Here is a 27,823-nt window from a genome sequence, read left to right as displayed (position 1 = left end):
CTGTTTCCTTTAAGGATTACAAGGAAATTTTTCTTTGGGCAATGTCCTAGGGTGTAACTAAAAGTAGTGCAGCTGCCAAGTAAGAAATGTCTTTTTAAATTAACTTCCTTACAAATGTTCAGCTTATTGCTATTTACTGCTTGGTTAATCATTTTTTTTTGCACACAAATTTCCAAGGCAGATATAGTTAAGGAAATATGTAAAAGCTCCAGTTTCCCTAATTCTTGTTAGGCTGGTGTGTGCTATCTTTCTCCTCCACCAACAACACACCACATCTTATATTGATTATTTTAACAGAGAAGGATTTAAAGAAAGCAATACATCCCTTTCAGCATTCACTGCTAAATGCTGTATTAGGAAATATTTACTACTTATACAACAACAAAAAAGAGTAGGTCTACCCTGTAACTTGTATAGTACAATTCAAGTTATCAATATCATCAATGTTTAATATGCCAGACCTCAAGCTTCCAACCTCTCTTATAATTCTTTGGTTTTACAAAGAATTTGAGCAGGTAAAGGAAAGAGCTGGGGTCCCTGTAGGGGAAGTATAAACTGAAGGATTTGTTTCCAGGTCTAAGTGTACTGCATAGGAGAGACAAATCCAAATAAACCAAATGGAGGTTGCTGAATTGCATTTAGAATTCAAGATCTCCATCTGTGGCAGTGGCACATAGCCAACATCTTTTCAGTTTTTTGAATTGAAAACAGCTGGAATATTATTGACATAGCAACTGCTTTACTGGTCTGACTCGGACCAGAGCAAGTTTTGCAGTTTCCAAGAGGATTCCAGCTATTTTTATAGACAAAAACTGAAACTGAAATGAGAGTTGGCTCTTACTGAAACTGTCAAAGCACATTCCAGGAATCTCAGCAATTTACCAAGTAATCACATAGTAAGCAGCTATAAAGTAGAATGGTTATTTACAGTCTACAAAATGGTTTTATACAGTGTAAGCAGTTACAACACTTCTATCAAAGGTTTGATCAAAGACAGAAAATGTTTCTTAAAATTGTTGAAGAAAACACATGCCTGCTTTTCAAGCCAGCTGTCCTATCTAGTATTTTAGCTGCAAGTTTACCACTCTGAATAGGTTCAAAACCAAAATAAGGAAAGAAAAAGTAAAGTCCAGCATTTGGTGCCACAGAAAAGTATTTAAACAGGTTATCTGAGAAAACACAGTGTTAAGTGAAAACTCCATGTGCCATTTCTTCTCAGAAAGACAGTATTTTACAAAAGTTGCAGGTAACTGCTCAGGTAATTACGACACATAGATTGCAGAGCCTTTTATAAACAGGGATGAGTATATTAGTTCCCTGTCCTGAAGCTGGGAAAACAAGGCACAGGAAGGTTGTGCGACAGACTCCCAGTTGGTCAAGCTGGTGATGTTATGGGAATGTGAGGTTTGATCTGACATCATTGCATCGTTCTGCCTCATACACAAGCTGACTGTCCCTGCTAGACTATCTACTGCATACTTCTCAGGCCCACTTCAGGGTCTGAGAAGCATTTAAGCACCTGTTTCAAGTGAGCCATGTTTTTATTTCTCCTGAAATGAACTAGGATTTTAGTGCCATCTAGTTAATTTTATGCCTAATATTAAGCATTACCAGTGTGATGTTTTGAAATAGGAACGATGTTTGGAATATGCTCAACCAAGCACTTTCCTGAACTGGTCCCACTGCTGGCCTTTCTCCTTCCAGAAAAGAATATCTGGAGGATATATAAGAGAATTCAAAAGATGTTTTAATCTGTGTTATGAACTACCATTAGAGTATTGCTAAAGACAAAATACTGGTTCGTCTCAGTTGCTAAAAGCAGCAATTAGACAGAAAAGACAAAATTACAGAACTGTCATGGAATATTTGTTTTACTTATTTATGGACAGAACTGCTACAGGTTTTGATTGCAAAGAATTATAATCAGCATGAGAAGTATGCTATGAATTATAATCTACTATGACAAGTACAGCAGAACTAGATCAAAGGTGAATTGAATACAATCTCTTGTTTCCAACAGTGCATCATCATCACTGTTCATGAAATAGTACATTTAACGAAGAAAAGTAGATCTTGAACTTTCACTGGTATATCCCCCAGTTTCTGCCAACCAAATGCTTAAGAACTTTGTGAGAAAATAATTGTATCTAGACCACTATATTTAATAGGCACTAATGGACTCATCCTCCAAAAATGTATCAAACTCCCTTTCGAGTCCATTTATACTTGGCCTCTACAGCAACTTCTGACAAAGGGCTCCACATTTTAACTTACTGCATAGAAACCCAGGAATTTGCCAGGATGCTTCAGTAACCAGAGCTCAGGTTTGGTTAGTGGAGCTCTGGGGAGCTCTGGAGTGTTCATAGACTTCAGTCCCTGGCCCCTTTCCCCATCCCTCCCCATCAGCAGGCCCCGGCGAGGGCAGGGAACAGACTGCCATGTCGCCTGCACACCATCACATTACTGACAAAGAGCTGCACCTCTTCTTTCTAATGCATCTCACTAAAATGTCTTCCTAAAATACATCGTGGTGTAACTGAAGGTAAAAAAAAAAAAAAGGTGTTTGGAGTGACCATTAACAGTTCCAATGTATTTTTCAGAAAAAAAGGAAGACTAGTGACAAAATCCTTGTGTGGTGTGAACAAGTGATGTTTCAGTAACCTTAGCAGTGTGTAGACTGACACTGTGGGTGACCTGGCCTCTCTGCGGCTTCTGATCACTCACTTCCAACTCTTCCTCAGCAGCACTTCAGAAATCCCCACACGTTTTCCTCCCACCAAATGAGAGACATGTCAGTCACCAAAAGTCATTATAAACAGTGACAGAACACTATGTCCAAGGACAGCACCTGGCACCAAGGAAAATTAATATTTCAGCTGCTTGAATGTAATCTTAAAAATGAAAAGATTTTCATCAGACATTGTCCTGGATCCTTGCAGTCTTTGCACACTGCAGAAGTGCTCTGCATGATAATAGCATTTACAATTAAAAAAAAAAAAAATGTTTGGGCAACTAGGGAGCCTCCAAGACTAAAGCATATACTTGATGAACACTGATGTGAACAGCACTATTCTGGGATACATGGAAGACACGTTCATAAAAAAGATTAACATTTGAGTTTACTGTATATTTAAATTTTTAGATAGTGTTTTAGTAAGAAAAAGATTACAGATGAGGGAGTAAATAGCATTCCAGGGAGAACTGCACACTCAAACTTGCAACAAACAAAATGAAACATTATTTCTTTCTCCTTTAATTTTTTTCCTCTGCTTGTGCCAATTGTATTTTTTTCTCAATCTTCCCTCCTGAATTTGAAATTATTTTATCCATTTTTTTTCTTGTAATGCAAATTTTTTAAGACCTATTAGATAGTCTGAAATAATTAACAAATATTAAGTAGTGTCCTTGTCTGAACATTAATTAAAGAGAAATCTCTTTATTCTCTGTCAGATTTATCCGTATGCCACCTTACTGATTACCACTTTTATGGCAAATGTCCAGTCACTTAGAGATAAGCCAGGATACATAAATAGCTATTTCATGGTAACTCAGATTAAATGGATATGGCTGCACATAAATATATGCATATTTCAACGTCAGAAACTAAATATGATTCAAAAGGTTTCCTTGTTTCATGCTGGATCAAGTAGGCTTAACACTATGGACTATATTTCAATAGCTCTTAATCATGACTGTCAGATTTTTGCGTCCATCTGATTTTAGGAAAGCAAAATGTGTCACTGAACCCACAAGCTGATTGTTAGAGGTATAAATTTGTCAAGTGTGGTTGAGATTTGTTGAAAACCCGGCCCAAAATATTTCAGAGAAAATGTAGCTGAACATGCATAAAATACTGAATACACCAAGGTATGCACGATATACTAAACCAGCTTGTAATCCAGCTTATTTCCAGTTAAATCTGTGGCATTTTTAGAATGTGTTGTCTCCAAAAGGGCATAGAAAGGACTTGACAGAAAAGCGCTCAAAGGTGCCAAATTACAAGCAGCATCTGCAAGCCTGAAAATACTTACGTTAACCCATGGATGCTCAAGAACTTGCAAGGCTGAAAATCGCAGATCTACATCTACTTGAAGCATCATTGTGATAAGTTCCTGAGAAATGGAATATTGGGTCAAATTTTAAGAACATTTGCAAAGAAAAATCAACAGTTTTAATTCACTGAAGTGCTCTTCAACTGATTATGTAAGAGTACTCAAAGAGAGAGTGAACTACCAACCGCAGAAATATACTAAGATTAGTAAAAAAAAGAACAACTATGAACTGCTGAACTTCAAGCTGAACTTTTAAATCAGTATCTAACAGTACCCTGAAAATCTAGAAGACATTTCAGAGTTACAGTTCTGTAGCCACCATTTAAGAGAAAAGCAGTTAATGTACAAAACAGATGGTCGCATGAAATTAGGTTAGCTTCCCATTAAGAAAAAGCCAATTCCTCTGTAAGAAAAAAAGACCATAAATCTAGAATTTTACTATAAGCTCTTTTATAAATGACACAGAAGATACAAAAAGCAACACTTAAAAACATTATTTTTCATCTTCTGATTTCCTCTGCTATTACCTAGTTTTCAGTTCACATGTAAATAAATGAAGAACTAATTCCACTAGTGAGTGGAGTACACAGAAAATAGGATGGCAGCATGAGAGCAAATGATCACAAAAGACCAAAGTTACTAATTCCTAGTAATAAGGAGAACTTAAACGAATAGTCTAATGCTTCAAAACAGAAGTCTAAACTATTTGGAAGAAGGAGTTTCACAGGAGAACACCATTGGCAAAGGAGTTGCAGTGTTCTCAATGATGCTATGAAATAGCCTGGTACAACACAAGGTGTATTTTAAAGGATTCCTTCCAACTCTACAACTGTATTTCATTCATTAACCCCATTAGTTAACAGGTCAAATGCTAGTTCACCCTCCACATATCTGTAAAAGCAGGATGTAACTCTCTGAAGAATGAAGATTCGGAATGCAGAATGCTATTTTCATTACAGGCACGCACTTCCAAATGTATTTTTTTTTTCTTTTTTGTGATTAATTAAACACTGTCACACTGAAAGAAATAGGAAGACAGTTTTGCCTGGATTTGCCTTCCACTTATCTACAGGATGATTATATTAATAGTTTTATGGGTTTGGTTTTGTTTGGTTTTTTGGTTACATACAGATATGTATTATCTCTTTATATATATTTATACATGATATGGCTATAGCGAATGCCAGCTCCCTAAAACGTCTGAGAGTTAAGCTGTTGCTCCAGTGCTAAAAAACCTGATCTGCTCTGCAAGTATAATGAACTCTGTCAGGATCTGTATCTGAAAAGTATTATATCAGCCTTAGCACACCTGAAACTCTACCTCTCGTGTCATATGCCAGGAGGCTATGGCCCATGAACTGTTGGACAGAAGTCTGCATTTTGTACCACACTGAGAACAATAAGGAGTCACGGGCAATGCCAGGCCCAGTTCTTTGACAGAAAGAAACAACAGACATATCATCTAATGGGCTTAATAAAGGGAAAACAGCCTCCCTATAATATTATTATACAATATTCAAAGGCTCCAGGTTGGTACCTGGTCCCCATCATAAGTACATACAAAGCACAGTCCCAGAGAGCTTGCAATCTGAGAAGTGTAGGTCAAGCAAAGTTACTTTAAATTATTCTTGATCAATAAGGGCTGCTGGTGTCTCTGTTGTGTGAGACATCATATAGAGACGGAGTCCATTTCAGAACCACCTGGCGCCTAACAGACAGACGGTGATAAAACGACAACATACTCGGTGACACAGAGGAATTTATAGGTACAGCAGGAGATTTACGAAACATGTCAAATACAGCACTGTGAAAGAACAACATTCATTAGATACTGGGACTGGTAATAATACTAGAGAAGAAAGAATCATCACTATATAAACCTACCTTTGCAGAGTCAGAAACATTGTCCCAATATGGAGATGGAAAATCCACCTGTCCCATCAAAATCTGATCAAAAAGCACTTCTTGGTCATCTCCACTTCTGTAAAGTAAAAACCAAACAAAAACAACAACAAAACCCACAAAGAAATTATTTCCAGAGCTGGTTTTAATAGAATTCTTGAAACTGCTTTTAATTGGCGATCCCTTAGTATGCTTTTGGAAGCAGTTGATTCCCACCAAAGCATGCAACCATGGGTGTGAATGGTGAGATCGTAAAACAAAGTGCATTTGGTACATTCTTTCTGAGGTAACCTGCTTCTCTTTAGGATTGTCAACAACTTTGCAACTGCTTTGAGGGGGAGAAAAAAATCTGACTTGTCTTTATTAAGTGGCTTCCATTTTAATTACCTTTTACCGACCACAAAATATGTTGTATTTGGTCCATGAAAGAAAATGCCTATTTCACTGTGTATTTTAAACATCAGTCAAAGGCACTCAGAACCCGTAATGGAGGCTCTTGTTTTGTAATGCAATGAAGTTTAAACTAAAATAAATAAACATGAGACAGAGATTTTACAGTAAAATCACAGAAGTTTATGGGGTTTTTACTACTTACTATTACTATGAAGAGCAAAGGGAAAAAAACAAATTCTAAGAACAGAGAACTTTTTCCAGTGGGAATCTCTGTGCTTATTGCACAGGTAGAACAGGGACCAATTCACAGAACAGGATGGTTGAATAGATCAGTCCATACCCACGGAATGGAGGGAAACCACAGAGCAGGATGTAAGTAATCACACCCGCTGCCCAGATGTCCACCTTCAAGCCATATCTGGAAGTGTGAGAAACATGGTTAGAGACATCCGACTCCTCTGAACTACAGTGCAAGAACAGAGGAAACATTTTCAGAATTATTAATAATTTCTCGTGTGCTCTCATCTGAACTTCCTCTATGTCCTATCAATCTATCCAAATTCTGCTTTCAAATCTTTTTTACATTTACATCTTAAAACCACATCAGATCAGAATGTAGGGAGTTCACAGAAGCTGTTGTGCAATATTCTTGAGCGACATCTGCCAACATGAAGCCTGCAAAGGTGACAAAGACTGCTCAAGCCAGCGGGCATTTACTCTATCGAACAAATCAGAAGAGGACAACACATGATAATGAAATAAAATCCAGTGAACAGTAGTTAGTAGTCTCTGGGGACAGCTTAAGAATTACTTCTATTGTATCTGCAAATGGCTAGTTAGTAAGTTAGTGTTAAGCTGAGAAGTCTGAGGCCAAGAACTGGCAGAGGAACCTAATATAACTCCAAAGTTGGCCCTACTTTGAGCTGTTTGGACAAGATAGCCACCATAGGTCCCTTCCAGCTAAATTGTTCTATGAGCTGTGATTTTGCATCATTCCCAAGCAAAGGCAACAATAGAATCTTAATTGCAAGAACTTTTATCTCGTACATTGTTGAGAACATGCTCCGCTGTGTACACATCAATGAATCATCACTAGAAGTGATTTACCCAGTTTCAGCGATGATTTCTGGAGCTACATATGTTGGGGTCCCACAAACAGTATATAGAGGTCCATCCACAATTGTTGCTAAGCCAAAGTCTCCTAGCTTCAGGGACTTGCTTCCATCTTGGTGTTCATAAACCTAAATCAGGAAGAAAATTCAAAGGTTTAACACAGTACCATCAAGGTAACTACTATATAATTTACTAACTGCCTGAAATGTTCCTTCTAATTTACAGTCTTTTTTCTCCTCCTTACTTACAACATACTTCTCTGCCTGCTTTGAAAATTCCTAGACCATTTGGACAACCTCCCTTGAATACACTCACAGTGTTGGGTAAGACTTACCTCACTACCTGGCCAACAAAGGACATACTACTTGCTAAAAGCTAAAAGGTCTGACCTTCCAGCAGTGACGTTCATAAGTTAACTCCCCACTGACAGCCAATTCACAGTGTAGGGTTTTTGAGTCTATTCACTTTACTTGCATGGAGCTTAAAGGCTTGCACAGGAATTTCAACTTCATAGATAATACAACAATGATCACACTGATAGCAGCAACAGATTCTTCTCTGTGTATTAAGTCACGAGAGGCAAACCTGTCTGGACTATTTCACCTAGAAACACTGTCCTCTCCTTGGATGACTGTTGAACACCAATCAATATCTTAATGGTATGTCACCATCATCATCAGTGGAAGGGCTGTTAATGAGTATGCATGAAAATCCTGTCTTAAAACACTATCTTCACATCAGCAACGTGATCTTTTAAGGAGTTCTATGGGTGATCTAGATATAAAGGCAAGAAAAAAGCTAGAAACATCAGCTAAAAATACACAATTTTAAAAGTTGGCTCGATGTGAAAGAACATCTCCAAACCTGCAAACACTGAAAACATAGAAAAAATGCTTAAAATGAAAAGACTAAATTAAACACTAGACTGTGAGTCTTTCTTTAATCCAACTGCTGGTTTGGGTTCTTGCTTCTTACTTCAAAATTGTTTATGATGCAATATAAAGCTATTTACCATAACAGCACCTTAAAAAATGGCAATAGTCTACAGGAGGTCTTCTTAAAAGTATATATATGCACCACATTATTACTTTGCAACCCAAATCAAACTCCATGCAGCCTGTCTCACCAACAGTGATATCCTGACAACCATGAGCAATAATACTGCACAAAACTAGAAGATGTCCTACTTCACAGTCAAAACTGAAATCATCCTTAATGCCCATCTTGAACAGCTACTCCTACATCACAAATCACATTTATCTACAACTGTTTGCAGAGGGAAATTCTGGATTTTTTCTTACAAAAATGCAATAAATTCTACAACAGGTAGCAAACAGTGGCCCCTGAACAGTTCACTTCGTGCAAAAATTAAATCCTGAAGTCTATCGCCACTGTTTGCTACAGATCTGCTATAGCTCATAATAATACAGCCTCCCTCAAGTTTCTCCTTTATTAGTTAGTCACGTCTAGACAGAAAACCCCTCTCTGTCCTGAACCCCTGCTACCAGGTGATACAGCCACAAGCAGACAAAATTATTCTCCTTTCCTGATATTATTTTTAATAATACAACTGGATCTTTAAGAGGACCAGCAATTTGATATGGATTCACATTTCTCTGCTACTAAGCCAGAAAAAAGATAGGTTTATAGAAACACACTGGAAAAAAAGCAATTATGGTTTTATTAAAAACACAGATTGTTAAATACATCTGGTTCCTGAAACTAAAGAAAGTACTCTCTGAAATGGCAGTAATAAATCTAATTTCAACAACAATTTTAATTAAAGGCTAGAGACTAGAGCTTTAAATATTCACTTGCTGAAAAATGTAAAGTGTGCACTTAAACATCAAGAGTTGAATCCAGCCTAATTAGCATCTCATATTCTATTTCACGCAGTTATCTTTTACAAAGCCTTCTCTGAGTTGTGTTAACTTAGTGAATGTTCATAAATTCCCTCCTTCAACAGACCACACCTTGTATATCCTGTATATCTCATATATCCTGTAAATTAACTATTAACTATGGAAAAGGCTTGTTTGACGATATTTACCAATGCAGAAGGCTTGGTGCTGTGCATTTTCTAGTATTTTGCCCCATCTGTTTCCAGGAATTACTTTTCTTGGAAAACTACTTCAGTTGACTTGTAAAAATGAAGAAAGTAACTTTTCCTCACCCTGTTATAAGTCCATATAAAAGAGGAGCCCAATATGAAGCTGTGGTATGTTACTTGCCAGTAAAGGAACGTGAAAGATAATTTAATGCTCATGTTATTCAGAATAAACGCTATCTATGTTCCACTGCATTTAAATACTGAAGGGCAATTAAAGAAATGGGAATTAGTGCAAATTACCTACTATGTAGTGCTTTCACTGTTTTAACTAAGCAATAAAACTCTGTAATTGTACAACACTAATTGAATGCAGCCACACATAATTGTGTGCCACCATATGTATCCTATTACTATAAAGACTGTCAGTATTTTCTAAGCTGCTCTTGTGATCAGTGCAGATGGCAACAGTCAGAGAAGTTGTTCTCTAGGGTTTATTATATGGCTATAAAGACATCTCACGACTTGACAAAATAAATGCGCTAAATAGCAGCAATTATGAAAAATGTTCCAATTAAAACATGGAAGACACTCTCTGGAGAACTAAAAAAAAGCTAAAAAATCACAGGTATTCCGCATACCCTAAACTCTTGGACAATTGACTGTTAGGTGGGCTTTGCATGCCTTGAGGATAACAAGGAATATTTAAGCACTTGTAGAAATAACTGGTGTTACAGATAGGACATTGAGACAGGTTCACAGTCACAAACATTTATCAGCAGTGTCTACAGCTGATGGCACACATCAGCTCTAAGTGTGAAAGTTACTTTTGGGGAAAGGGAAAAAACAAAGAAAAGAAAGAGGTGAAAGGGAAAGATCTTCCAGGAGCCAGGAAGAGATGCAATAAGTACACTCCAGATGAGCAGGCTCCTCTGGACACCCTCTCCAAAGCAGCATGTTCCCCTTCACAACCCATATTTTTCCTGTAGTAACTCTGTAGCTTTTATCAGGTCTTGTTCATCCTTCCTGCTGTTTTTTCCTGCTAGTGGGGCTGTTAGCCTTGGGGCATGTATTGATCAGGGCAGATGCTGCCCCCCTGCTTAGCTGTTCTACTTTGGGCAGGTCTGTTATAGGCTCCTCTAGACCTAAAGCTACAACCCATGGGTAGGAAAAGGGCTGAGGAAAAAGGTCACGTTCTCACACCAGTGGCCAGGAGAACTTGCTGTAACAACACTTATGGGGTTCGCAGGTGCAAGACTGCGACACTAACAGCATGAAAGCAACAGCACAAGAACAACAAGGGAAAAATCCTGCAATGACCACTTAGGTGAAGGGTTAGAGAGCTGCAAGCAAAAGGCAGGCTACAGAAGGCACGTAGAAGGTCTTTAGCAGGAGAAAGGCTAAGACCCTTATAGCATTTTGCAAGTGTTTTATAAATGCCATGAAAATAACCCTAATTGCAATCTTGTGATACAAGGAAGTACTCATCCCATTTGACAGGTAAGAAGATAAAATCAGAAAGGTCAAGAGACACTAAGGCCACAGACAGCCAATGTCAGAGACAGGGTCAGAACTCAGGTCAGTCTCATTCCAAAGCACCCTTCTGAAACAGCATTTGTTTCTTCCAAGGACCTGATAAGCCTTAGAGAATTAATATAATTTGTGAATCCAGCGCTGGCTTTTGAGAGTCAGGATTCTGCAAGAGGTTAGGTGCTGCATCCTTATTGCTCAGCATCAGTATCAACATAGGACCTTTACATACGCACAACACTGGAAAAATCACTCAGAAACATTTCAGCGACGATGCAAATAGTGTGACCATTCCTGGTAGTGGGTAATTACCACAGACAGCTGGGCACGCAAATCTAATCCTCTCCCTGTTGCCCCCACCTCCTGCCTACCTTCCCCTCTTCTCTCAAAAGTTTAACTCCACTGTTGTCAGACTTCAGGCATTTAGAGACATGTTAAGACAGCAGCAGGGGAAGCCTTGCCCCAGACCAAGCCCCTCCTGCACACGCCAAAGTCACAGCGTTAATTAATCCTGGTGTGCGATTGCTGTAACTTCTGCGTGCAGCCACCTATGAACACCAGCACAAGGGCTGCGAAAGCAGTATCCACCGTCAGTGTCTAGTCAAACATCTACCCAATGTGTTTTTAGCAGTTTCTGGAAAACAAGGGCAGGCTACTTCCTCACCCAAAACTAACTATAAAGGCACCTGCCACTAGAGGAACCTCAACTGTAAAAATCCCACTGCCTGGAAGTGTATTAAGATCTACTTGAGTCAACGTTCCCATAAAACCTCTTCAGTGTTAAGCAGGAGTAAATGCACCAAGTCATTACAGACAGCACACAGCTGAGAGAACTGATATTTTAGGTATCTTAAACATTGTTTTACGGTTGCAGAATATATGAAGAATTGGAATATCTTCATACTGGAACATGTCAGCAAATTCAGGAAAACTCAGAGAACAGTGAAATAATCAGGATAAATTAATTTCTCTGAAGAAATAAAACTATGTCAGTTGGAGAACACGACTATTGCATTCAAGAGTGCAAAATTCTCAGAAGGACTAATTGCCAGGGTATGTTTTTCACTGTCTTCAGTGGATAGGGCTCATACAGATTCAGTCAGGAAAAGGAAGATTCAGGCTTTTTAGTAAAGTGTATTAAAAAAAAAAAAAGTGCTATGGGATTATTTGGGAGATGCAGGAGGGAAAGGAAGGACTCTGAAGTCTCTTCCTGGTTCTGCCCTGATGTACTACATGATTAGGACGTAATATTCATGCCCACCAGGTTTGTAAAACTGAACTGCTGCTAATTACTGAGGCAGTTGCAGAAGTACAGATAGTCTGTTGAGGACAGAACTTTGTATTTATGAGAAGCTTGAAATTATACTGCAGTACACTGAAAGGGCACTTCTAGTGATCACTAGAACAACTCTGTTGCTGTGTCCTGGGGAACAGTCTAGACACACCAGCTGATGTTACTGTATTTTTTGTGATAGGGGTTATTTTTAGGAGAGCTTTACAATTAAAAGAACAATGACTTAAAAGACTGAAATGAACTTGGGTTGTCTGTGGAGGGAGTGAGAAGCACAGACCTTCTCTCACACGCTCCCAAGTTATCAACAATACCAAAAGCTAAATTTTCACTTACCAGTAGATTCTCTGGCTTGATATCCCTGTGGACAATGTTCAAGCTGTGAAGGTATTTGATGGCACTGGCCAGATTGTAAAGCATCCCACTGGCATCCCGTTCTGTGTATTTGTTGGTGGAAGTAATAGCATCAAAAAGATCTCCTCCCTGGAACAAAATGACCATGGCATATGAGCAACACTGCTTGTGAAATGACTGAAAAATTTAGGGAAGATAAAGAAGCATCATTTATAGAGGAGGAGGAGAAGGGAGGAGCAGCACAGTTTCCCTGCAGCTATAAACTTTGGGTACTGTGATGGCATCCCCCACAATGGCAGCTAAACATATCAGTACTTCAGAACCATTTGTCATGGTTGGGTTGGTCAGCCAAGAGGCCAGAATCTCCACTGCAAACCATTCCCAGTTGCTACTGCTTTTCTGACACATCCAGCACTTGCCAACCTGTGTGTTCAGAGTCCCTGTTGCAAATTTCTGCATGTCTACATACTTGCCTGTCACGATGCTGTGTACCAACCTTTGCCATTCTATTATAATCACAAACAGGCTGACATAAAATTTTTGCCCAAAACATGACAAAACTCCAGAAGAATGAAGAAATTCTGAGTAAAACTCAAACCAGCTACCTGTCATCACTTCCAGCCTATTTTAAAAGTCTGTTTCCATCTCATAAAACTTTGAAAATGCGGGGTTTAGAAACTACTTCGTCTACACAAGATGTGAAGTTTTTGGTAGTGTGATGGATGCTTGCAGCTAATACTGAATAACTTCCCAGTATATACGTAAGACAATCATACTGGAACACATTTAAGAATTAACATTAGCATTTCACTACAGCTACAAACACAGATGGCAGCTTGCCCCATTTCCAGCTTATTGTGCTAATTCAGCTAACAGCTACTGCCAGTGAAAGAAACAGAAGGAAAGAAGAGAGAAAGAAATAAGAAAAGAAGGAAAATTAAGTGGAAGTCCTCGAAATTGTAATGATCTTTACCAGGATCTGAGGCAGCCATGACATTTGGACTGTATTTCCAGAGCTGAGCCGGCAAGTGGGAGGAACATGTAAGTGCTTGGAGAACGACCAAAAAAGAAGTTTAAAGAAGAGATTAAGGAGGAAACTTGACAGAGTGAAGGAAAAAACAAACAGCTTTTAAGAGATACTACTCAGATGTATTGGGCCTTTGGCTAAAATCAAAGCAGCACCATAAAGGAAACACAGACCAACAGGAAAAAAGGAAAAAAAAAAAAAAAAAGAGGGGAGGGAAATTATAATTCTGCAAAAACAATGCAAAAAACCCCTTCTGCGGTCAAAATATCAAGAAAAAAATATATCACAGGAGACTGTATTTTGAAGAAAAAGCAGGTAAAATAGGAAAGGCAACAGAGGAGTCCCAGCTTTGACAACTCTCAAGATTTTATCAATGGCGTCAAGTTATTTGGTGGATTTTATTTTTAAGGCTCAGTTTCAGATTAAGCACTGTTTTCACAAAGAGAAAGGAAGAGGGGAAAGAAACAAACAAAAAAAAAATTTCCAGGAATCACAACGACAGAGAAAAAGGTAGGAAAAGACAATCACCAAAGACTCAGACCTGGGAAAACAGACATTACTTTAAAAAAACTCCAAACTCCAAACAATTAAAAATTGTGCATTGTTGAGGTGCATCTTAAGTCTGCCAGGGCAGGTTTATTCCCACTGCAGATGCAAGACCCCAGCTTTGGAAACTGCTTCCAGTCAGCCATTGTCAAATCTGGACCACATCAAAACCTCTTACACTGGCTGGTGACTGATCAAGATATATCAAGATACATAGTGTCAAGGAAAAGGAGGAAGAAAAGGCCAAACTAAACCAGATAGAGGATTAGAGACAAAGGCCAAATATTTGGAAAAAGTACAATACCATGTACTTCATGGCATTAACTGATCCCTAAGTATTAGATATCAGCATGTGGCAAAATATGTGGGATAAATAATCTATCTTCCCTAAGCTCCTTCCTGTGAAGCCCCTGTACCAGCTGCTTTTTAACATGAGGTAGTGGATTAGACAGATCTTTGGTCTTATCTAATATGTTCCAGATGCTCAGGAGAAGTGTCAATAACATCAGCAAAGGATCTGCCTACCAACAAAGAAAATGTGAGGGGGAAGAATGAAAAAAGCTGAACCTTAAAAAGGAAAGGGAAAATTTTGGCCTAAAGACAGAAGAAAAAGAACAAATGTTCACATGAAAGGGAAACTTAAAGTTAGAAAAAGATAGAGGCTGAAGAGCACATTAACAGATGGTCAAGCCAGTCTGAAGCAAAATAATTTTCTCCATTTAAGCAGTCTACTTAGTGAAGTTTCTTACCAGGTAGCCTGGTAAGAAAAGAGAGTGTATATTCAGTCTGTGGGATTCTCTGCTGCTACAAGAGAGGCACTATCCTGGAAAGAGTTAACAGAGCTGACAGCTATATCAGGGAGAATTGCTTTCAGACTTCCCTTTCCCAGAAGAGCACTTTAACCTGCAAGGTTCTGCTTAGCTGATTCACACAGCAGGTCACTATCATTTATTCAGGCACAAGGGGTGAGTTCAGGATGACATTTCAGTCTTAAATCCCCTGTTCTGGAGTGAAGTGGGACCAGCAACATCTGAATGCAGTTTTTATCATCTGTGCACATGAGGAAGTACACTTGGAAGTGTAGTAACCAATTATTTATTTATTACCTTGTTATGTAAATGATATAATCTCTCTTTTCTTCTGCAAAAGTGAAATCATATCCTGGAGCAGTAAAGGAAACTCTGCAATAAATCTTGCTTGTTAAATTGGCCAAACCCCTGTTAGGTTTGAATAACAATTTTGTTTCACTGTGTAAAAAGGCAATGTGCCAGAAACCAGGTCCTTGCTTCCTTTTACAAGCACCACTTGCAATGTGTTTATATTTGTATTTATGAAGTGCTTTTTCTTACACTTTACAAAGCAATGAATGGCCTATCTGCCTGCCGTGAGGTGAGGGCAGTACTTGCAGCAGCCACTTATGTCAAACATGTTACTGCCAATTAATGCAGGGTGGTATTAACTGAAACCGTGCTTTGCAGTATCAAGCCTTTTCTCCTTGAATTTCTTTCCTGTCTGTGAGTCTGATTTAAAGTCAGGTCTTCAAAAGTCAGTCACTAACAGATGGTTAATCAATTCTAACAGTGCACGCTATGAAAAGGTAACAGTCAGCAATCGGTGAATTAACAATTAATGTCTTTCCAGAAATACCTTCCCCAGTGCCCACAGAGTATAAAAAGAGTATTTTTTATTTCCAATTAAATATTAAGAATAGATTTTTGCTTCAAAGAAACGAAGTTCACTTCCCAGGATTAGGTTATTTCTTCTATTATTCCACATAAAAGTAAAGAACATTAAAACAGTGCTCTCTCTAGGATATCTGAACCATAGAGATGTCTATAAAGCCATTCTATAGCATAACTAAAAGCATAAATATCTTGGCATATGCAGCAATGCTGAAGAAGAAAGAGTGCAAAATCACAGATTTTTCCAAAAAGGGAATATAATGGATGGTTTTCTGTATATATATATCTTTTAGGCTAGTTATTTTGTAAGATTTGGTCCCCTCCTCTCTTATTTAAATGAGTAGGACTTTGATTAAAAATCCACCAGAGACTACAGTTTGAATATTTTTCAAACATGAATAGCACAGCAGGTTGCACCCATAAAACCAGCTATGTGCTTATGTCTTGGCATGTTAGACAAGGCACAGCTTTTACTTCTTAGCACACCTCATGGGGCCAAGATGAAGGATTCGTCAATGCAGGCTGAAGCTGTGGCTACACTGGATTATAATGCTGTGCAAGAGTACTGAGGTACCTTTGAACAAGCTTTCAGGGACACTAGGAAAGACCTACAGAAACATGGATCTCAGAGTGAGCTCACTTATTATAGAAAAGAGCAGTAATTATGATAAAAATTGTGGTAGAAGGCTAATGGCATCTGATCTGAAGCTGTGCTGTTTCACATTGCACTCCCCAGTGCGAGAGAGGGCTGTGACTATGAAGAAGGTGGGGAAATTCTTCTGAGATTGCTTACATAGAGGGATTAACGGTGTGGAAAAGTACCAGTATTTTGCTTTTTTCTTAGGATTTAACCTCTCCATCAGAAACTAAATGGGGATGCTGGGTACCCTGTCAGCTTCTTGCCACCTACATGCCCCAGTGTGCTTCATCAGAGTTTGGAGGTGATGGACAGCTGGACAATAAGCTCCATAGCACCACTCAAACCAAGTATGGCATCAGGCAGACTCTAATCTTAAAGAGGACAATGTTGCTTTCTCCTGAACTGTGGGGCACGGCCTGAGCTTCTCATGGGTAACAAGGCTGTCTCAGTCTGCCACAAGGGCAGGGAAAATGTGTGGCCATGCCACACATTGACAGCCTCCTAGCTCTTCACTGGGAACATGGCTTGTGTCATCACTGCTACCAAGGAGCACAGGGGACAGTGGAACAAAACAAAAAAACAAAAAAATTCTCCTTGCTCTCATATTCCAGCCCAGAGATTGAGAAATTCTTTAAGAAACACTTGGACCTGGGAACATCCAATCTAACATCTCACTGAGGTGCCTAGATTAAGAGCAGCCCCTAATCTCCACCCACAACCAGAGCAAAGCAGATAACAATCCTGCTTGCCAAAACTGCTTTCTCTCACGACCTCTGGTGGTGCCTGTTTCTAACCACGGATACAGAAGATGTCTTCCAAAGGTGACCACACTTTTAACATAAGTGGAAATGATCTGGCTGCCAGGGTTCAGACTGCCTGATTTGCTCACAAGTGTTGAGTGTGCACACACAACAAACCTGCACACAAATGCTGCTGCTGCACAGCTGTATTGTAATCCTTGTCCTCAAACACTTAAAACTGTGGATTTCCCAGGTGTAGTCATGATAGGCTGCCTCAGGAGAACATGCTGATCAAGATACAGAAATGGAAGATCTTCTGTGGGAAGATTTCCTTCCCACAGAATAGTTGAGGAAGGAAGGAGAATTGCTAATTCCATCAGTGAATGTGAAAACCAGGTGTATTCTGTTAAAGTAACTATGGAGGACAAGATGTCCTCAGTGGTTTTCTGTCCTAATTCGTACAATTTACTCAAATGTATTTTTACCACCTTTTATGCACAGTGACATACTTGTTCATTAGTACCTGAACCAAGAGCTAAACTCATGCTTCTTGCACTGCACTGTTGACAGTATGGGGGCAAGAGATGACCTAGTCTGAGTTTCATAATCCAGTTTGGTTATGTAATTCCACCAGTGAGTGAAATAAATGCATGAGATCTGGAAGGTACTAAGAAGAAATAAATAGGGTCCCAAATATAAAATACTGCATTCACAAACTTACTTTTCAGAATAGAACCATGCTTTAAACAGCAGGCTTTTATCTTTCATTTCTTCCCTTCTCCATTTTAAATTTAAATTATTATCAAGGAGGCAAGCCTGACAATGTATTGATACAAATCATTAGAGAAAAAAACCCAACAAACTAATATTGTTTACATTTCACATAAATTACTAAAATTTAATTAAACTCTATTTTATCAAAGAACATTGAATCTTGAAGGCCGGTAATTATGGGTATTTGGACTGGATGTATTTTCAATTCACCCTAAGGCAGATGCATTTCTTTAAGATAAAACTTTTTAAAGAGACTTCTTTTGGGGAGCAAATAAAACTGGTTATCTCCAAAGTACTGTCCACAGAGCACTTCTGAATTACAGGAAGTCAGACAGATATTTGAAAGCTATAAAAAAAACCTGACTGTAGGTTACACATCTTTCAGTAGGGTGCTGGACAAAATTACCTTCAGAGGCCACTTCCATTCTAAATTATTCTGTGATTCCATGATTCTTAGTAAGCTTTAGTACCAGTGAAATTTCTCAATATATTTGAAACAATTCTTAATAAGCAGCTTGTCTCCAAAATGCTCACCTTTACAAGTTCCATGACAAGGTACAACTCAGTTGGCATGTCCATCTCCTCAATCAGAAGTACAATATTGGGATGCTTGACTCGTCTTAAAATAGATACCTCATTCTGGATCATGTGTTCCTGCCACACAAAATAAATCTTTGATGACTATGGGTTGGTGGGAAAAACTTTCACCTTCATCGTGCAGTGGAAAAAGCAGACAGAATTTGGACTTGCATGGATTCTTCAGGGTTTTTTAGAAAGGTAGCAGATGTTGCCTCCAGCAATAAGGAAGGAATACATCTAGAAACAACATCAGTGTGATAACTGAGAGAACAGAGTAGAACATAGAAAAAGAAATGGAGGAAAAGACATGTTTCTGATGCAGAGAAAAGTTAAATATGGCAGCTTCTAAAAATTTTTTCTCCAATGCATAATCTTTCCATTTAAAAATATTACAGCATCTTAGAGAACCTTTTGTTATAGATTTCAAAAGCTTAACAGAAATTCACTTACTATAAAACTGACATCAATTTGATTAACCTTGCATACTGTTTACACACAGTGACCAGTGTTATTATAATTATTAATATTATTTTTCTGTTTTCTACAACATTTGGGATTATGAAATCTAGAGGACATAATTACAGGGGTGAAGACCAGAGGAAGTGAGTGCACCCACACACAACCAGCCAACTGCAGAATCAACATATGCATCTAAAAAGGCACATTGCAGCCTTTTATACTAATACTCCAAGGATGTCCAGAGGGCAGGCAAAGGCTTAAACTAAAAAATATTCTAACATTTGCCAGGAAGAAGACAAATACCAAGAGCTTCCCTAAGTGATCTCTCACAAAACATTTATTGGAAAAAAAAAAATTGGTCTAATTTGAATTTTTTGTACTTACTTTTCCTCTACATTTACTTTTTTTTATTATTTTCAGAGCATATTCTCTACCGGTTGATCTGAGGAAAGAGAAAGAAAAAAATGTATGTTTAATCGCATTGAATATTTTGCTCAGTTGAGTTTATATTTGTCATTTGAGCACAGTAGGTCTGGGAAAGAATTCTATTCAAGTATTTGTTTTGTCAAGAAATGAAGCTTGGATCTGTCTGGAATTGTGAACTTGAGACAAATTAATTGAATACGTGTGCTTGAGAAAAAAAGCATTAAGCCATTTTTTTTTAAATGAAGACATTTCAATGTTTTTGTAACAAAAGCACTTGATTTTTTTTTTTTCATTTTTAGTGGCATTTGTTATTTCTTCTGCAGTTTTATGTAAAAATATTATATAGTATTTACAGATCCAAATCTTCTCAGAACCAAAAAGTTTTGTTCTCTATTAAAGAAAAAAAAAACAAGGCATGGAAAATGCTTTTTTTTTTTTTTACTTAAAATGAAGAGTCATTTGTTTTATCTTAGCACTCACAACTGCTAAGATAAAAAAGTCAGTCCTTGGAGTAATTTTTTATATATTCAGTAAGTATATGATAACTAGCAGAGTCAAATATGATATTTATGGGACAGAATATGAAAGGTTCTGGAGACATTAAGAAATTATAGAGCACTAGTTCAGGATGAGAACACATGTCCTTTTAGGTGTTTTTTTTGGAAACCATACAAAATTTATCACTACCACATACATAGTTATTTATTATATAGAATGCTAACATAGAACACTAAGCTTGTAGAGAAGTTCACAATATCAACCTCTGTTTTTAACCAAATTACAAAAACAAAAGATGGCTGTAAGGACAACACCAAGAAGTTCTGTTCACAAGCTCTAGTTTCACTATATGGTTAAATGAAGAATGGATAATATAAGAAAAAGTTTTTACTGGAATGCTTTTGTTTTGTAATAAAAATGTAAAGAGTTTACAAAAGTCTAATACATTGCCCTTAGGCATATATTTGGTTAAAGAATAAAGGAAAAAATAACCTCTCAAGCATATAGGTAATTTCTTTTCATTTACTCATTTTTTTCATTTGTTCATTTAGTAAAACATAGTTCAGTCAATACATTAAATTGATATATAATAAGTTAAATAGAGAAATGAACATGCCTAAAAGTGTGCACAGTCTGTCAAGAAGGACATGCAAAGTGAGTCATAAACTGAAATCACTGCATTAGGAAAATGACTGGGCATTTTCATTGCTGTATTGAAGCATGGAGACCTCCTCTAGCAATGCTGTACCACTACGAATTAATTTAAGGGAAAATGGAGACTTCAGTAAAAACTAAAAAAAAAAAAAATAAAAAAAAAATACTAATTCTCTTTTAGTTCCCAGGTCAGCAGGGAGCACAGACAGTCTGTATTAAGACATCAATTAAAAGACTGTGCAAATAAATTGCATTAGAAGATGACATTTATGACTTGGAAAAAAAGTACAGCATGGCTCTTCAAGACTTCAGCAAAGAAAAATTAAAAACGTCTCTTATCTGTGCTCCCCCACAGAGTTTTAATGCTACAGTGCCCAGAAATGGGCTGCACTCCATGTGGGGTGCTCCTTCCTGGTGCTATTACAGTCCCAGCACAGTGAGGAGACAGGCAGAGATACAGGAATTATTTTTGGGGAATGGAAGGAGGAGGTAGAAGGAATATTATAAATTGAGATATCTGTGATTCAAACTTAGACAAAATATGCCCTCTTTCAGTAGGAGTCTCTTTCAAGCTGCTTGGTTGCCCTAGGAATGCTTCCTTTCTGTCATGAGAAAGGAAATTGATGGTTTTTGTTGGCCATGGGAGACTCCATGTACTCCAAAACACTGGGAAATCTGAGCTAGTGAGGAAATGTCAGAATTTGGAAGTATCTGAAAGTTAAAAATGAACACATAGAAAAACACCGCAGGACAAATTGTGCATATGATGGAGCAGATATGTAACGAGCAGATGACAACTCTGACTGCTCTTTGTTTTGGTAAAAAGAAAATTAAAGCTAAGATAATGCAAATCCTTTCCCCTAAAAAGCTGCAGAACCGCAGGCTGTCAACAGCGCTGCAACTTACACGCCCGCCAAAAAATATGCACAGCCATGCCAGAAACTCACAGTGAAACGGGCATATCACCTCCCACCTACCACTCAATCCAAACAATAAAAATGTGTCACACAAAGTAGAAAACACGTTATAGCTGGATAAAAGTCTGGACCCACAGCATAAACACAGGTCATGGAGTTAGACCTTAGTTTATAGCAGGGTTCCATGACATGCCCCCTGGCTGTTCTAACCTTTTGCAAAGTTCATAGAGATTTCCATTGCACTGGAGACAAAAATCTATCTTCATTATTTTTGTGTGCGTATTAAATGTATTTGTGTGTGTGTGTGTGTGTGTGTGCGTGTGCCCGCCTGTGCATTCACAGATGCACAGAATGGGATTTAGAAGACCCCATGTGAAAATTTTGAAGATGCTTTATGGTTTCTATTTGGACTGTCCGTTGTCAAAGGAAAATGCCTGTGAACACATTTGAAGCATCAGAGTGGCTAAAGCATATACATGGGCTGGTCTCCACAGCTATGAAGAAGAATCCATGTGGTCAGTGAAGATGTGTAACAAGACCCATTCCTACTTGCTTAACACCTCATGGTGTTATTTCTTTGAAGTCTAATGCACACAGGAGTTGTACGTCAGAAAAAAGTGGAAAAGTCTTCTGTCCCGGGTATCACCCCATCAATTCTGGTTCTGCAAATGATGGACATATCAGACTTTGAAGTGAGCTGTTTTCTGCTTAGAAAGACTGTGAAGAATGTTTTTGAAGGGGTTTTACTTGTACTGGCTTTAATTTACCCTCTGAGCCTTTAATTTCTCCTTCCACACTTGTGATGGCAAGGGTGTACCACTTTAGAAGTGGAAAGTAATAGAAATAATTCTACTTTAATTTTCAAACTCTCCCAAAGTAGTAACTCTGATATAAACGGGATCTATGGCATAGTATGGCTCAGAGACCATAAGAGTATTTATCTGGGAATACCTGAGTAATCATGTTATTGGAGCACATATTCACTAGATGTATCGTGTTATTAGACACTTCTGGGACCAGGAGGCTAGACAAGAGGACAGGAAACATTATTTGCTTAAGCTCTCAAGCATATTGTAATCAGTATTATTTTCAGGTGTGGTGGGAGCTATATTTAATTTTATTCATGTCTTTTCTCTCAGCTTGAGAGAGAGCTGTAAAATGCACACTAGCACATTTGAACTGTCTCTCAGCACAACTGGTATTTTCAGACAGCATCTCAAAACATCAACCTCTTTTTATTTTGCTTTGCAATCTTTGTCTCTCAGTCACTACTTTTAGGTTGCTTTTTCCTCTTTTCTTAGTTATGTTTCCACCCGTGTTTTTCATCAGTCATGTCCCCTCCATAGGGTTTTACAGTGCTTTCATGTTTTCATATTGTTTTGCTTTGCTTCCTTTAGGTTTCCATATTCCCCAGTTTAGTGTTCAGACCCTGGGGCTTGATCTGAACAGCTATTGCCCTCCAGATGACCAGCTCCACCATGAACTCACTCTGACAGAGCTCTAAAGGCCTCACAAGAGCTTTGGCCAAGTCCCACAAGCACACTGTCAGCTGATACAAAATCCACTCTTCCTCCTTTCCCCAGCAGCTGTCTTCATGGTCTCCAACTTGCCAGACTCTTTCAGCCGCAGAGCGGGACCTGTCTTTTTCCAAAGAGACTCTAGTTTAAAACCAGACAAGCTAATTTATCATCATCTGCCATGAGATCTAATCTTGACTTAGTCTCTAGGGTTAATATCACATTCTTACAGGCTAAAGAGCAAAAATTCTTTCTTTGAGCCTAAAGGTGAGGTTAGAGTATTCTGTAAGAGTTCTCTCTCTAGGATATGGTAATAGGGAATATAAAACTTCACTCGTCGAATTTCATTATCAGACTTTGGCATCTCTATTGTTCTTTCTTTTGGATATCTCTGTCTCTGGCATTTTTTTGCCTTGTCTTTACTGCTACTATCTAACATGAAAAATCTTACAATCATTTCACATACAGGTACCTTCTGTCTTTTTTACCCCATAGTCTCCTTTTTCTAACATTACCATCAAAAGGCACCTGCAGTTCTGCTCAGAGCATTTATGTCTTCGTTCCTTAATTTTTACACTTTTTTAGAGCCAGCTCAAATCTGGTTCATGACCAGATTTAGAAACCGACACCTGAGCTAGTCAACCTGGACACTTTCAGCAACACTTACATTCGAGGTGACTTGTGACTTCTCTAACCTGGAGTGGATGTCTAAAATCAGTCTTTAAGGGTGACCGCTCTCATCTCTTAACAGTAAAGAGCACTGAAAAATTTTGATTTTGATGTCTGCAGTGAAGGCTCCTGAAGTTGGATAGAGCTCATACAATGGCATAAAGCAGGCAAGCAGGAGATAGGTGCCCATTTAATTGAGATAAACATGGAAGAGGTTACTCCTCACTGTCAGATGTGAGAATAGATGGATCCAAAGTCAGCTCTTTGTGCTGACCACCACCACTCTACTGCACACACAAAACTTTCTGACACCTTGACATGTTTCATCAGTCTAATGTAAAGGGAGAGTTGCAAGAATATACAGCAAGAAAAGATGTTATTTCAGTGCAACAAGAAAGATTTAACACAAAGAACTGGTAAATTCATGCAGAGTGCAGCAGAAGAAAAACCATAAACCCCACAAAAAATTTAATTCATACGTTGACCCTTGGACTCACCCTTTTTCACACGAGAGAGCATTAGTCTAGTTTTTCCATTCTGGCATTGAGACATTACCTTATTACATGTCCTATATTCTACAAATAAAGACATGATCTAGAAAAAGCATTACATTAATGATTTTTTTTTACAGTAATAAGCATATTATCCTCCTCACCTTTCTATACACTCCTTCACAATAGCAAAATTTCCATCTCCTATAGTCCTTCCAACCTTATACCGCTCTGCTATCGATGCTGGAACCTGGAAACCTTCCTCCAACACTTCTGAAAGAATCATTAGTACATTTTTATTGTTAGTGAAGGAAACACAGATGTTGCACATAACATGCATTTTAAGTCTATGGTTTAGGAGCCTGGAAACCATTCAGAGTCAGTATCTCACTTACTGTACAGTGAAACCATGCTGCTGACATTGTATATACTCAACAGGTTTCACACAGATACAATAATGAAAAATAAGACTTCTGGGGCTCAAACATACCACCATTCGAGTGTTACATAGTTTACCATTCCCATTGCAATATGCCCCCAGGACAAAACCAAAATTGTATTTTTTTAATTATGAAAAGGCCTCTGTGATCTGCACAAGCGCAGACCAGCCTCCAAAAAGGGTTGGAACTCCTTGACACAGCATGATTAAATATATGTACCAAAGAAGTCCAACACTCAGGCACTTATTTTATTACATCCTGTAAACTGAGACATCCATAAAACTCCTCATGTGCTAAGTGCTAGTTCTCCCCCTCCCCCAATATTAAATATTTAGTTTTTAAACAAATGTTCCCAATAATACTACCTCACATGCAACCTGGCCACCAGATGTTTAGGTAAAATTGCATTACACAGTGTCTAAGCATAAGAAAAGTTTGTAGTTTCATGTGTTTTAGTGCTCATTCATGTATCATTATTTTAAAATGTATTTGAAATAGCGTGTTACAAATACCTAACATGCCTCTAAAAGCTGACTGTAAACTGCAGCTGATACAAACTACTACATAAATATTGCAACATTAAAAAAAAGCCTCTCAAAAATGTGATTTGATCTTAGATTCTTTAAGACAGAGATTTTAAACATATCCTTATCTGTCCTTTGTTCCAGTTTAGTATTAAAAGTGAATGTTATAATAGAAGGAGGCTGGGGTTTGCTTGAATTCACAGGCAGCATGATGAGTTACTGTCAGACACGAGCATACACCCACACTTACATATATGTTCATGTGAACTGGCAGCATTGGCGTAGACACTATTCCTTAGCCAACTTGCTCAAAGCCTTAGTATGAGGTGAGACTAATAATTTCTGAGTAAAGATCCAGGATGGCAGCATGTTCTTTAGGACCATGCCAGATGAGACAAAATATGAATGAAATAATCCAATCAGCACTGCATCACCTGCAGAACCAATATATAGAGTATCCTGCAAAAAAAATCCACCTCTGAATAAGGATGTCCAGATCAAATCTGATCTGGAGTGAACCTAACTGGTTTGCTAAGACTGACAAGCCTGCTCATAGAGAGTCATCCAGCCTGCAACGCTCCCACCTTCTCCGGCAGGAAGAATGACTCATTTCCTACACAGCTGCTGTTATCACTACATTGACTGCTTTGAAATGTCAGCCTTCAAATGTTACCTTCTGCAGGTCCATCATTTTCATCCATAGAGCTGCAAACTTTGGTGGATGCTAATGAGGTAGAGGAGCCACTGTGTTGGGAGCTCTGGAAATGGAGAGATACAAATGAAAACAGATGATTTTTAAGGAGCACGAGTACCCACAGTACGTTCCTGCTGGACACACACGTCCTGGAGATGCTTCAGTGTTCCCTACGTAAAGTATCAATTTACTTTGGTAGAGGCATATGTGGATGCTTGGGAAGAATCCAATTTTTCTACTGAAATTACACTTTTGGTCCCCCTGTGTACATGGACATATACTTGATCCATCATGTGTGGCAACGCTTTTATCATGTATGGTCCATGAGTTTCTCCCTATTCCACACGCATTTTGTCAGGGAAAACTGTGGAGCTGTATGCCCTCTGCAGGCAGGAGACTGTTTTCTCTGCGACATTGTAACCCGGCAGTCACTAGAAGCACCAACATCTGTTTTGACTGAAGTTGGCTTAATTATGCGCAGAATTCACCACTTCTGCAAACCTCTCTTTGGTGAAATCCTCCCCAGTTGTGTTCTAGAAGGGAGAAATCATTATGGTAATGTATGGAGAAAATAAAATGTCAGGGTGAATAATGTTTGCTTTTATGGAAAAGCACGTGAGTGGCTACAGCTCACTGGAGGCCTGAGTCTGTTCATACAGCAAGTGTCTACATTTGCCTATATGGGGGGAAATGGGGGGAGGGTGGTATCTCCATACTCTCTAGAAGGAGACTTGTAGCTACCCAGCTTGGATTCCAGAAGTATAGCAGGCAGGATCTCAATAGCAAAGCCTTCCAAAGCACCTATCAATGTCTATCAGTTACGTACGGACTCTAGGCATGTACTTTAGAAAGACCACTTATCATGCATCTAGATGGATGAAACGACACAGACATATGGTATGGACTGGATTTCACTCAAAACTTTTATCCTGTGCTGCATAACGATCATACAAACATATCTTCATGATTTCCCCATCTTCAAAGGAAACGAGAAGCTACAAATATAACAATGTCCCTTTAAACTTACAGCAAAGCCAAGCATTTCCTCAGGTTCACATAGTTCGCATGCTGAAAGGGCACAAAGTGCTGCGGTATTTAATTACCTCCTTCAGTCTATGTATTACATAAATTTCAGCCTGTACTGCAGGTAACTAACACTATCAGTTCATTATCTGTGTTTGCAAGGTATCTAGATGCCCACGGTCAGGGTGCCAATCCACTTTACAAATTTAAAACAGCTTCTTTGGAATGTTCTCCCTCTTCTGCCACCGCAGAGCACAGCTGATGACTGGAGCAAGAATAACTAACGATGCAGCAGTTGGGATCTTTACAGAGTACAGAGCCAGGGAGAAGAAAGTCAGCAGAGTTAAAAGCTGGCCAGTACGCTGAGGTCACTTGAACAGACTAAATTTTAATTTCTCCCACAACACATTAAGATGATTTAGACAAAGGCTGAACTTGGCCTATTTTTCACTAAATAATCCTGAGAGCTTGCACATCCCATCTACCAAGAGATTCTTTGCCCTTTTTTCCTTTTAATCAACCCCAGCTCATTCTTTTTATCCACCCAAGAACTTCTTCTGAGCTTTGACCAGAATTAAAAACTGCATTAATCAGTTTTTGGACTACTTTTGCTGCCTCTTGACAACAGAAGTGAGCACTGACTGATTTTATACAGTTTGCTAAGATATTGTTGCCCTTGTTTCACGATTAGGATGTGTTCATGTATGTGTTATTCCTGTGCTAAACCCTGCAGGACGTCTCAGTAAAAACTTACCTCTGGTTCATTTTTGAACAAATGAGCAGACGAGGATCAAGGTATTGGGAAAATACTAGGTGTTGTCATGCCTGCAGAAGTCACTCT

General features: G+C 38.5%; 1 protein-coding gene across 1 annotated transcript in view; it reads right to left on the bottom strand.

The window, feature by feature from the left end:
- DCLK1 (doublecortin like kinase 1) overlaps positions 1-27,823 on the bottom strand; it is a gene marked incomplete at its 3' end in the record, with an annotated part of 53,544 nt that overhangs the window by 9,156 nt on the left and 16,565 nt on the right. Inside the window, exons 3-11 of the mRNA XM_010174298.2 lie at positions 25,939-26,023; positions 24,466-24,574; positions 19,514-19,571; positions 18,626-18,745; positions 12,665-12,811; positions 7,455-7,588; positions 6,688-6,765; positions 5,937-6,033; positions 4,032-4,112 (exon numbers count right to left, since the gene is read on the bottom strand). Coding sequence (XP_010172600.1) covers positions 4,032-4,112; positions 5,937-6,033; positions 6,688-6,765; positions 7,455-7,588; positions 12,665-12,811; positions 18,626-18,745; positions 19,514-19,571; positions 24,466-24,574; positions 25,939-26,023 — 909 coding nt within the window. The remainder of the gene's footprint in view (positions 1-4,031; positions 4,113-5,936; positions 6,034-6,687; positions 6,766-7,454; positions 7,589-12,664; positions 12,812-18,625; positions 18,746-19,513; positions 19,572-24,465; positions 24,575-25,938; positions 26,024-27,823) is intronic.

This window comes from Antrostomus carolinensis, unplaced genomic scaffold, assembly GCF_000700745.2.
Source record: "Antrostomus carolinensis isolate BGI_N321 unplaced genomic scaffold, ASM70074v2 scaffold3498, whole genome shotgun sequence".
Lineage (NCBI taxonomy): Eukaryota > Metazoa > Chordata > Aves > Caprimulgiformes > Caprimulgidae > Antrostomus > Antrostomus carolinensis.
This window is presented reverse-complemented; position numbering and strand designations above follow the sequence as displayed.